The 13,528-nt window shown below is 40.1% G+C and overlaps 1 protein-coding gene across 1 annotated transcript; it reads left to right on the top strand.

Annotated features, from left to right (window-relative positions):
• Positions 1-11,152: 11,152 nt before the first annotated feature.
• LOC121983365 (RING-H2 finger protein ATL13-like) lies at positions 11,153-12,768 on the top strand. The gene has a single exon (XM_042536306.1). It carries the CDS (start codon positions 11,161-11,163, stop codon positions 12,445-12,447), a length of 1,287 nt encoding a protein of 428 aa, XP_042392240.1. The 5' UTR covers positions 11,153-11,160; the 3' UTR covers positions 12,448-12,768.
• Positions 12,769-13,528: the final 760 nt, after the last annotated feature.

Raw genomic sequence — 13,528 nt, 5'->3', positions numbered from 1 at the left:
CATATCAAATACAAGGGTGAACCTAACTTAAACCTTTTACCCAAACACCAAAACACATGGTCCCGCGGACCATTGGGATTGCTCCAACATGGTATCCTTTCTTATAAATTTATACTATCTCCCCCTTTCTATAAACTCAAACTGTGCCACCATACTCCTTATGAAAAAATAAAAAATAAAATAAAATTAGAAGGTGCTACCAGAGAGTTTAAGTCTATAGCATGGCCATAAGTGGAATAAGTGGCAACTGACACGGAGCCATACCTTCTAATCCATGGTGTATAAATTATGTTTGGCACCATATATACCATCTCCCCACCAAGACCTTCACAGGGGACTTGATTTCATGTAAATCCAAGTAGGGGAGGGCCATCAGTGGGTTTTGGTGAAAACCCACTGATGGACCTAGACACCTCTGATTGGACCCATTTCAGTTCTAGTGGTATTCTAGAGTTACAAGGACTCCAAATCTTCTGGAAAATCATTATTTAAATATCTATAGGTGCTGGGAAAAAATAATATAAAATCAGCCTCCGTTGGGCTTGATATGCTTGGATATCATACCCAACGTGGGCCTGATATGAGTATCATTTAATAAAGCATTATTCTATCTCCCCCTAATATAAACTCCAAACATTCTAACAGGGGTCTGATAAAAAAAATAAAATAAGATCAATTTTAAAAGTCACCTTCCATAGGGTAGAAAAGAAAAGTCGTGCACTGTTCCGTGCCAACTGGCACGGAGCCATACCTTCTAATCCATGGTGTATAAATTATGTTTGGAGTCCTTGCAACTCCAGAATACCACTAGAGCTGAAATGGGTCTAATCAGAGGTGTTTAGGTCCATCAGTGAATTTTGACTAAAATCCACTGATGGCCCTCCCCTACTTGGATTTACATGAAATCAAGTCCCCTGTGAAGGTCTAACTGGGAAGATGGTATATCTGGTGTCAAAACATATTTATACCCCATTTCAATGACTGAGAACTGCTGTCCTATCTTATTTTGCAAGGATTACTACAATCCCTTTGTGCGAGTTTTAACACATCTATATTTCACTACATATTTACGTGACTTCGAAATTATGAACCCCTTCTTGTTGAATTGAAATGTATCGCATTTTTATTTTACACAATGGAGATATGGTGTGAAGCATTATTTCTGCCTTGCAGGTGATGGTTTACACTTCTCATACCTACAATAACACTGTAACACAAACTAAATACTCCATAAACCTATATAACAGAAACATCACTTTTAACAACTGTTTTTCTTACAAACCTATTTATGTACTTCATACAAAACATATGGCTCAACTCCTCCAATTTATAATTCAGTCAAGAACCAGGGGCTGGCGGCATTCTATAGGTTCTCCGATTATGGCTCAGTTGTTTGCACCTGCTGCATTTGATTTTTACCTTCCCATTATGTTTCGATTCGATCCTTGCCTTCTTTCGCCTACCAGGCTGCACAAGGCTACAGGGACATAGTACTATAATGTTGTTGACTCCCCTAGGCCAAAATTCCTTGTTTCGACAGGGGTAAATACGATCCATGTATGTCATTTTCCAATTATGTGAATGAAAATAATGCTCATAATATGGTAGTGTATCCATGTTCCGGTGAATTATGACGACAATTGCATGTGAGCAAGGTAATTCTGAAATTTGAAACTCCCCACAGTTACAATATTTTCTCTCCAAATTAACAATGTATGAAGCACCCCATGTCTCTACTTCCATTTCGGATTGAGAGTAGGGGTGGACTTTATATCGTCTAGCTTTCTCCCTCCTTGATTCCATTTCTTTGGTAGCATGAGGTGTCAACGCAACATACCATTTCGACGCTTCCTCCTTACGGTTAAAGAACCATTGAGCTACCTTTCTTCTGGTATTATCAATTAACCTGTTTATCGGAAGTTCACACGTCTCCTTGAACAAAGCATTTAAACTCTCTACACAATTGGTGGTTAGCATTGTGTACCTTCTGCCACTAAAGTGTGCATTAGCCCATCTTTTAGGGTCAATGTTCTGAAGCCACTTATGAGCATCTGGATGTTTTTCAAGCATGGAATGCATTATGAGATCATATTGTAGTGTTGTGTTTGCTCGAGCAGCTGGCCAAAACAACCCTAAACCTGACCTACTACCAGTATCTGTTACCATATTGCAAGACATGTGGTGGCAACAAAAAGCATGATGGGCAGTAGGGTAGACTTTCCTAACTGCTGCTATAATGTCACGATGTCTATCTGATATTATACTCATTGACTCTGGATCAACATTAAAGAATCTCTTCGTATGATCCAGAAACCACTCCCATGCAGACCCACATTCAACTTCAGCGATTCCAAAGGCTACTGGGAGGACATTGTCATTAGCATCTATTGATGTAGTCATCAACAACACACCCGGATATTTGCCTCTTTGGTGTGTGGCATCAATTCCAATTAATTTACGAAGATAAGATCTGAATACTCTTCTACAAGCTCCAAAACCCCAAAAACAGCGTTGGAACTGATTATCCTCATTCCTGTGTAGTGCCACATAGGTTTCAGGATCCCTGACTCTTAACTCACGCAGATATAGTGGAAGATCTCTATATGCTTGATCATAATCTCCAACAACTTTCTTCATCGCTTTCTCTCGAGCTATGTATGCTTTTCTGTAAGATATGGTCACTCCGAACCTGGCTTTTATATCTGCTATAATCATACTTGGCTTGTAGTGTTCATTAGCAAGAAATTGCTCTTCAACAAAAGAAGCTACAAAGGATGAAGAGCATGCTTGATGATCAGCACTTTCCCTAATGGTGTCATATTGGTGTTCCTTTATATATTTCGTAACAATGAACTCTACATCCCCCCTAGCAACTACTCTCCACTTACACGATTGATTGAAGCAGACAACTTTTACTTTATTTTTCCGAGTATCAACTGGGTTATATCTCATATGTTTAACCATGGCATGCTTCACAAGTTCATTCTTGAACTCTTGTCGAGACGGAAATGTCTGTCCTACAAAAAATTTATGCTGATCTGTTGCCTCTTCAATTGGCCTTTGGAGCAATCGAGAATTTAGAATATATGGATCATCAGCTATTGGGAATTCCTCCTCTAAGTCATTGTACTGCTCTTAAGATATTTCATATTGTTCAATCTGCATATCATCAGCAAAGAATTCTTGTACATCTATATTGCATTGCATTTCCTCTCCATTTCAGTTATAATACCCTTCCTCCTAACTCCAAGTAGGCTCATAGTAATCAACAAGTGTTGCACATGGGTTCAGAACCTCATCTTCTTGAATACTAGCTTCTTCATTTAGATCAAATGTGAAATTACTGCTTGTATTTCTATTTGTGTTATGCACACAACTATACTGTGAAGATGATGGAATATTTGTTCTAGATACTTCTCCTACATTATTTGCATGTCCAATGCTAGAATTTGCATCAAGAGTATTCCATATCTCAGATAGAATTTCGTCAGTTATATGATCATCCCTGATAAATAAATTACAAACTATTTTAGTAAATTTGCAACTACATAATCTATTGCTATAGTTAAATTGTAATTTTGCTCAAACTAGGAAGGGTCTGATGTAAAAACAAAGTTTTAACCACATAACACGTTATCGATATCAGGCCCAAGGTGGGCCTGATATCATAGATATCAGGCCCCTTTTGAAGCAGATACTTCTTCTAAACTAGAACCACCACTGACTAAACCCTAAACCATAAATAAATAATTTTTAGCAAAACTTAACTATCAACGTCAAAAACTAACATGACTTAAATCGATTAAATCTTCTATTACATCATAATTAAGGTGTTGTTGAATATTATTTCCCACACAACCAAAATTAACCATAAAAACGCTTTTTGCTGCCACCCTTCCCACCAATAGTGTCATTTTTATTTACCATCACTACCCTAATTTACAGTAAAAAAATCAATACATACATGCCTACATCTTTAAATGTGTGTTTCTACTAATTTCCCTCTTGCAAGAAGTTTGTCCTTCTCGGCTGATGTTCTTAACTTAATTTGTCCTTGGTCTCCTCTAGCAACTCTTACGCAATTATGCCATAAACCTAACTGGTCTATTGCAATCCCGCCAACCACCACGAGCAGTAATGGTAAGCGCAGGGTTCATATTTCTTTTTTTCTTTCAAGTTTATAACACCACACAGAGGGATGGAGGGAGAGAGACGGTAAGAAGACGTGCATCCGAACCTCAAATTATTTTTCAATTCTAATTTCGGCTTGGATGCTTGGAAAAATGTGTTTGAAAAAGGTGGTTGCTAAGTTAGCCAGAGGGGTAATCTGGGAATTGATTTTGGTAAACTGCGTCTTTTGGTAAATATAAAACCGTGATATATCTTTTGGTAAATACATTAAACTTAGTATGCCTTTTGGTAAATTGTCGTAGTTGCTACACCCGCATTTTCAACGATTTGTTCATCAGTGTGTCAGAGCTCGTTGTATTGGGGCCGATCCATTGGGCTTCATTTTGTGCATTCGGCCCAAATGTCTAAAATTTCTGTATTAAAAGGTGACGATAATATCTATTCCAGACAGATACATATAGATAAATTACAGGGGACAATTTATTCTATACAATGAGTGACCTTTCGCATTTGTTTCAATTTTATGAATTCAACCCAAATATCTATCTAATATTGTCTTTCTATAGGCTATATTCACGTCTAAATTCAGTTAACCCATTGCATTTTCCTCTGGCTTATACTTATGGCATATAATTTGAATCGTCAATTTGAATTGCATTTTCCTTTGGCTTATACATGTGGCATATAATTAGAACCATCAAGAATTATCTCTATATTAGAGACAGAATTAATATTCGTCTTCAATTTGAGATGAACTTAAAGTTCCATCTCTCTAAATAGGGAAGAAATTATATTTTCATCGCTAATAGGGTCCTTAATAATAAAAAGCAAATTTAATCTAGATTAATAGTGATGAAAACATATTATCCATCGCTATATAGAGATGAAATTTAATCTCCTCTAAATAGTGACGGAATATTAGAGACGGAATATAAATTCCGTCTCTATATAACGATAGAGTAATTTATTATGTTGCTAATTATCAATGTTGTATTTTAAATATTAGCGATGGAATAAAATAATTCATCGTTAAATAGAGACGAAGTTTAAATTCTATCTCTATAAAGTGACGGATTATTTATTTCGTCTCTAATATTTAAAAAATTTGGTGTTGATAAATAGCAACGGAATAAATAATCCTTTTCTAAATAGAGACAGAGATTAAATTTTCTCTATAGCGACGGATTATTTATTCCGTCGCTATTATATAAAAATACATGTTGATAATTAGCAACGGAATAAATTAATCCATCGCTATATAGCGACGGACATAAATGTACATCACTAATATCGAGATTTAGGAATAGTCTCGGTCTTGATCTTCCAAAGTGCTTGCGTTCTTAATCTCTCCGGCGACTGTGCCCTCCATTCTCTGGCGTCCTCTCCTTTGCCGACCATGTAGGTATGATCTTCTCTTTTTTAACCTTAAAGGCGGCGATCTTGGCTGTCCAAGCTCACAGCTTATTTTTTTTGTGTTAAGGACATGCTTAGTTAATATATGGAATCATGTGTGAAGTACCTCTCTTATATTGATGGATGTATGCTTAATAATATGCTAAATTTGCTATTACCTTGCTTATACATGAAATCATGTTGATCCTGTCAGGAAGCTAAGAAGATGAACCTGTCAGTGTGACGTGTCTGGAAGGTTGACCACATCCTCATGACCCGTTTGATGAGCTGTCTCCTGATAAACAACACCTGCAACCAGTGACCGGGTTGTCCCGATCCCTGGTACCTCGATGCTTGAGGTGGGTCCCGCACACAGATAAGCATCCACACATAATAACAAGGCAATAAAAATAAGTACAAAATGAATATGGCGACGTACCCTGGCCCCGGGGGCGCCCTCGGATGGATGAGTGAGCTGATCAAGTCGTCGCTCGACTCTGGATAGCGGATAAATATCCACCAGATGAGTAATTGGCTCCGATGGCTTGGAGCTGGACGTGATATGGATCCGCAGGGCGACGCACGATCTGACTACAGCCTCAGCTCGAAGGCCGGAGTGCCACAATGGCACGAAGATCGAACACTCCATCGGCTCGCAGGGCGGGATGTAATAACGGCACGAAGGCCGAACACACTCTCGGCTCGCAGGCCGGCATATAGGCATAGTACGATACCTGGGCCCTCGGCTGGTGGCTGCTCGGAGGGTGACGACGGCTGCGGCAATGGATGCCAGAGGTGGTGGCGGCTGCGGCTAGGGAAGGCGGCGGAGGCCGCTGTACAGCGCCAGATGCAGGCAGAGGCAGCTATTGGCGGCTGTGATGACTTCTGGATGCGGCGGCGGTGGCCGTGGGAGGTTGCGACGGCTGCTGGCAGGTGCGCCGACCGCTGGAGGCGGAGCCGACCGCTGGAGGCAGAGCCGATGCTCCTCACTGGCGTCGTCGTAGGAGAAGGGAAGCAGGTAAGGGAATGGCGGCCCGCTGGCGACGAAGGCGTAGGCGATGCTGTCGGCTGGATCGCGGTGGCATGGAGCAAGGGATTGATGGCGGCGGAGCCGCGAGCCGCAGACGACACCCCCTCTCCATCCTAGTGGTGGTGCTGGTGTGAAGAGACTGGAGGAGAGGACATATGTCGAAGGGGAAGGGAGCGTCGGCGGCTGCGTCGGCGCCGGCGGAGGGCTTGAGAGGGAGAAAACCTCTCCCTGGCTGGCGGCCCAAAGGAGCACGAACCGGTTCCCTCTTTTTCTCCTCTCCCCGTGGGTGAACAGTGCCCAGCTTTAAAACCAAAACCTAATTGTTGTCAAATGTCCAAAATGCCCTCCTCTTTCCTCTAAATCCCTCCTCTACCCCTTAATCATATCTGCATCACATGTTGTAGTACCTCTCTTGTATTAATTCATAATTACTAAGAAATCAATCTTGTGTGCATAATGTTTATCAATTTTATACTCATTAGGATACAATGTATGGATGGCGCTGTATTATGTTATCCATATAATCATTTCAAATGTAGAAATAAAGTTTTCCGTGATGAGGACACTGAAAGTATATTTCTATGTAAAAAAGGATTTGTTACAAATTGCTACAACTGGCACTGTCATTGATTGTCTTATTTGTCTCATTGGATTTGAACTTCGGTTGCTTCTTCTTATGACACAACAAGTTTAGGGGAATCATCATATAATGAGAATGCAATGCAATCAATGATTCATGACGCGATGAAAGCAGTTGATCATTCCAATATATATGAAATACAAATACCTGAAGTTCAGCAACTGTATGACATATTAAATGTTAGTGAAAGTGAAGTGTGGAAAGAGATTTCATTCGTTCATTCTCAAATATCTGCTACTGTAAGGTTATTGAATATCAAGGTAAACATCATTTCTCAGAATGATGTTATCATAATATTTGTCAATTGACGTCAGAGTTGCTTCCTAATAATTATCTAATGATTGATAGCTTCTACAGTATAAAAAAAATTAGTGAAAGATTTAGGTTTGCCTGTAGAGAAAATTGATTATTGCATAAACAATTGTATGATATTTTGGAATGAAGATAGTAAACTGATTAAATGCAGAATTTGTACTCACTTTCGTTATAACATAGTAGTCATATACTAGGGAAGAAGATGAAAAAAAAAGATTAAATAAAAAGTTATGTATTAGAGTTCGTTAACTGCTACACTTTAACGCTTATATACAGCTCTGCAGCAATAAGACACATAAGGTGACATTATGAGCATGTGCACAAAAGAAGTATAATGTGTTATCCTTGTGACTTCTCTCTATGGAAACATCTTGATATAATATTTTCCTCCTTTGCAATGAAACCACGTAATATGAGACTTGAAGGTCCGGGTAGGTCGGCTAGAAGGAGGGTGAATAGCTTGAAAAAAATAAATCAAGACCTTTCTCGTTCTTTGGACTCGGGTTAGCAGCAATAGTACAAAAATAAATAATACAAAAACTGAAAGAAAATACTCGAAATTTTACTTGGTTACAACCGAGATGATTGTTAATCCAAGACAATGACAACACTAGAAAAACTCCTTCGTGTAGGCGGAGAAGCCTCTTACCATCTTTGAACGCTCAGACTATTGTTAGGAATTGAATGCTTGAGTTGATTGATTATTTCCTAGCTCCAGTAATCTTTTTATAGCTCCTGAAAATTCTATCTACAACTTGAAGACGTCTCCCAAGGATATGTAGGGCGCCTCCAGCGAGGTGGCACGGATAAAACTTTATCCGCTGCGAACGACCACTTTGGTCAGGTCTAGGGCGCCCTCAATGCTATGGAGGGTGCCCTCAATACCTAGTAATCACATAACAAAGATTATATATGATAACTTGAACAAAACACACCCTTAAGGCGATGAAAAGAAAGAAAAAGACTTTATTCACTATCTATCCAGGAGTAGGAAGCCGCTTTTGAGTTGATTGCTCTAGCAACAACATCACTAAAGATTTGAGAAATATTGAAGATAACATATGATGGAGTAGATAAAGTAAAAAATAGTTGCCTACAAACTCTACGTATTCAATTTGAAAAAAAAAAAGATTCATAAATAATTTCTACGAGCTCAATTCAAAGTACTTCAATAAGCTTCATAAATAATTTCTGGAGAAAGAGTGAATCATCTTTTTACTGTATTTATAAATAATTTCTGATTATTTTATTTTTATAGAATCTCTTTTCCATCCTCGTACTTTCATACAAATCTCTCCTACATTAGAGTAACAGCTGTGTTTTATTTTGTGGGTCGTTATCTTGTTGGTATACTATTCTTTCAAGACTCTTTTCTCTATGTTTACTTTTATTAATTCTCTTTGTTTAATGTTTAATGGCATAAAGATTGTTAAGAGACCAAAGACCATCTTTATTAATTTCACTAAAAGAGTGAAATTGATAGTGGAGATATCAATTGCGAGAGAGGTGAAGGAGCGAAAGAAGAGGAAGATGGTGGAGATCAGTTTAGGGGTGCAATTGATAGTGAGGTGGGATATGTAGCAATCCAAAACTTTGACATATGTAGGGTGGTAGGGGAAGGAGAAGGATTCGAGGAGGTAGGAAGAGGAACGGTAGAGTTTGCTTGGGTTTGAGGAGGAAGAAGAAGGAGAAGACTCGATCGCACGGTGTGGAAAAAATGTACAGGAATTGACCACCCCGTTGACCGAGTGCTGGCTCATCACAAAAGTAGTGATTTTTATTGTAAAAAAAGTCCCAATAGAACAAAAAGACAATTTTCCAATTAAAATGCAATACCCTTTCTTTAGAGTAAATCTTGCTGGCCAGAATCTGACCAGCCAGAAATCTCTATCTCCCAATTAAAATGCATGCATGGACATGCATATAATTAATGTGGTCATATGAAATTACTAAAATACCCATACATATACATGCATGCATATATTCTAGCTGGCCAGATTCTGGCCGTTTAGCAATACCCATAAAATATTTAGTAGTAAATAATATTACTAAATATTTAAATCTGTGTTGTAAATCTTGCTGGCCAGAATCTGGCCAGCCAGAAATCTCTATCTCCCAATTAAAATGCATGCATGGACATGCATATAATTAATGTGGTCATATGAAATTACTAAAATACTCATACATATGCATGCATGCATATATTCTAGCTGGCCAGATTCTGGCCGTTTAGCAATACCCTTTCTTTAGAGTAAATCTTGCTGGCCAGAATCTGGCCAGCCAGAAATCTCTATCTCCCAATTAAAATGCATGCATGGACATGCATATAATTAATGTGGTCATATGAAATTACTAAAATACCCATACATATGCATGCATGCATATATTCTAGCTGGCCAGATTCTGGCCGTTTAGCAATACCCTTTCTTTAGAGTAAATCTTGTTGGCCAGAATCTGGCCAGCCAGAAATCTCTATCTCCCAATTAAAATGCATGCATGGACATGCATATAATTAATGTGGTCATATGAAATTACTAAAATACCCATACATATGCATGCATGCATATATTCTAGCTGGCCAGATTCTGGCCGTTCAGCAATACCCTTTCTTTAGAGTAAATCTTGTTGGCCAGAATCTGGCCAGCCAGAAATCTCTATCTCCCAATTAAAATGCATGCATGGACATGCATATAATTAATGTGGTCATATGAAATTACTAAAATACCCATACATATGCATGCATGCATATATTCTAGCTGGCCAGATTCTAACCGTTTAGCAATACCCTTTCTTTAGAGTAAATCTTGTTGGCCAGAATCTGGCCAGCCAGAAATCTCTATCTCCCAATTAAAATACATGCATGGACATGCATATAATTAATGTGGTTATATGAAATTACTAAAATACCCATACATATGCATGCATGCATATATTCTAGCTGGCCAGATTCTGACCGTTTAGCAATACCCTTTTCTTTAAACTTCAAAAGCACCATTCCAGTTTAGTGATTTCCAAACACCCATCAAAGCAGAAAAAACAAATCCCAAGGCTCAAATCTTCATCTTAATTCTCCAATCTCACTACAACAATTAACTCTTCATCACTTCCCATGGAAGAAGAGAAAGGCAGTCCCCAATCTCCCAGAAAACATGAGGACTAGTTGACCTCCAAAAGAAATGGTTTAGAAGGTCAGAACTCCTCGAAGGGGAGCTCAATCCATGACGAAGTCTGTGCGTGCAGGCAGGAGTCGAATGGCAGCCAGTTCAGGTACAATTACAAAACTGATTCTATTTTTCTGTCTTCCTGCTTGGTGCAGGATCTTAATGGCGGCCCTCGAGCCTGCTGCTTAAATGAAAAGGATTTCTTGGAAGAAGAAGAAGCATTAACTTATGAGCAAACCTCAGCAGTAGTTAATCACGTATCTTATTGCCATTAGCTGCCAAAAATTACTGAACACCATTCAATATTTATGTTATGCGTCTCCATCAGCTGTCAAACCCCCCCATTCATTAGTTTTCCACTGCCATTAAGGATCCCATCTGCCCTCCATTTGACCTTCCGAATGAATTCCTCTTCCTCTTCCTCTTCCTCTTCCCCTCCCTCTGACTCTTCTCCCTCCACCCTCTTCTTCTTGCTCAGGAGTGCTAAAGCAATGCATGAATCAGTTCTTTCACCACCTCCTTTTCTTTATTCATCTCCTGTCATCAAAAGCGAGAACAGGATCAGCCACAGCCTTCTTCTCTTCATCGTCATCTTGGCCATCGTCTTCTTTGTCTCTGGCATCTTCCACCTGCTGGTGAGGTGCTTCCTCATGAGACCCATTGCCCGGGAGCCGGAGGAGCACATCGACGGCGTCACGGCCTTGCAGGGCCAGCTCCGGCAGCTGTTCCACCTCCATGACGCGGGGGTGGATCAGTCGTTCATCGACATGCTGCCGGTCTTCCTGTACAAGGGCATCGTGGGGATCAAGGATCCCTTTGACTGCGCAGTTTGCCTGTGCGAGTTCGGGCCCGAGGACAAGCTCAGGCTGCTCCCTAAGTGCAGCCATGCCTTCCACCTCGAGTGCATAGACACATGGCTCTTGTCCCACTCCACCTGCCCTCTCTGCCGGAGCAGCCTCCTCAACGGCTGCTGCTCCCCTCGAAGCCCCATAGTTCTTGTTCTTGATTCAGCCAGTGAGGCAGCTTCAGGCAGGAGAGAATCGGTGCTAGTTGACGGGGGCGATGATGATGATGATGATGATGATGAGCCCAGTGCCTTTGGGGAGGCTGCAGCAAAGGAACCGGTGGCTGTCACGGTGGCCGTCAAGCTCGGCAAATTTAAGAGTACTGAAGCAGAAGGTCAAGAAGCCACAAGCAGCACTGCTAACGCTAGTAATTCAAGTCAGAGGAGGTGCTTCTCAATGGGGTCTTATGAGTATGTGATGGAAGACGACACAATGCTTTGGGTGCCCATTGAACCTCCAAAGAAGCCTTATGTCAAGAAGTCCGGCCACCGAATCGCGATGTCCGAATGTGATTGTCATTCAAGAAGGGAGGGGTTTCGAGGACTCGATCGAGCCATAGCACCGCAAGACGGCAATGTTAGTGCCATTACCGGTGGTGGTTTACATTTGAAAGAGAGCTTCTCAGCTTCCAAGATTTGGCTTCAGGCCAAGGAGAAAAGTGACACTTCCAGGAGGGCGATCTCTTTCCGTTTACCATTAAATTGGGCAATGACCAATCGGTTGAAGCTCAAAGACAATGCCAGCCCCGCTGCCACGGCCGCTTCCGAGTTCAATGTCTCGCCGTGGGGGAAGAATTCAAGCGAGGTGGATTTGGATATCGAAGTAGGAAGCTCCAGCTACAGTGTAGGATCTCGAGTCGATGAGGCACGTTCCTTCACAAGGACATTGTTTTGGCTAGTAGGAAGGCAGAACAGAGCGGGAAATCATCTCTGATATGGATGCTGTTGCTATCTTAGCATTCATTCATTCATTCATCCAAGGAGATGAGCATGATACACCTTCAAAATTTCCCACCCTCATCAAAGTTCTTCAAGAGAGATGGATTTTCCATATCTCAGAGAAGGCTGTAGCTGATAATATGTATCAGGAAGTAAACATAGCGTCTGTTTGTCGTGAGGAAAAAATCATTAGAAAGGAGTAGCAAACCAAACTAAAAATTCTCAGAGAAGAAATCAGAATAACCTGTCTTGTTATATCAAAATGTAGCTTTCATTCACTTGAACTACCTTTCCAACCATTCAAAGAGATTACGAAAAAGCAACTCAAAGAGTACTTGTGGTATAAATAAATTGGCATGGAATTAATGATGTGGATGGTGAATTCAAATTCAAATGCCCGGACCAGTTTACTTGTGATGTTTGTTCTTCTTTCACCATCATTCATCTCATTTGGTGAGGCACAAAAACATTTATGGATCGGTCTGTTGCAGTTAATGCTATTGGCTTGCTAGGCATTGATCTGTGGTTGTTGTTGGATCCATTCAGCAAGGAGAACTACTTCGAAAGCTATACATCACCAGAGATGAGTCTTGATGGAATGGTAGGTCAAGTGTAACACTCATGAGCAAACCTATATTTCAAACTCATCAATTACTTCCACTGGTTTCAATTGTTTCAAAGAAAAACAAAGCTAAATTACTGGGAAAAGATAACTAAGATTCATTGACTCGTACTAGTTTTGTGCTTCCTTCTTCTATTGTTGAATCACGATAAGATCAAATTTGACATAAAGAGAATCAATTGGTTGAATATCAGTTCATCCATCTATTAATAATACACAAAACTCAGAGTGTAAATATAGATATGATTTTGCGTTGGCAAGCACTAATCTAAATCAGAAAGGAAGTTACCGAGTTCAGAACAGCATTTCAATTTCATGGAAGAGAAACAACAACAGAGTTCAATTTGTTGCATTGTACAGATTAGAGAGTACCAGAAAAGGTGCAATTAGCCCTTTGCTGATTCCATTAATCAATCTGATTAAGGGGAAAAAGGCATAATGTGAAAAGATGAAG

The sequence above is a fragment of the Zingiber officinale genome, chromosome 5A, assembly GCF_018446385.1.
Source record: "Zingiber officinale cultivar Zhangliang chromosome 5A, Zo_v1.1, whole genome shotgun sequence".
Lineage (NCBI taxonomy): Eukaryota > Viridiplantae > Streptophyta > Magnoliopsida > Zingiberales > Zingiberaceae > Zingiber > Zingiber officinale.
Note: the sequence above shows the minus strand (reverse complement) of the source record. Positions and strands in the feature narration are given on the sequence as shown.

Coding starts and splice junctions, on each gene's coding strand:
- LOC121983365 (XM_042536306.1), top strand. CDS start 11,161: ATGCATGAATCAGTTCTTTCACCACCTCCTTTTCTTTATTCATCTCCT.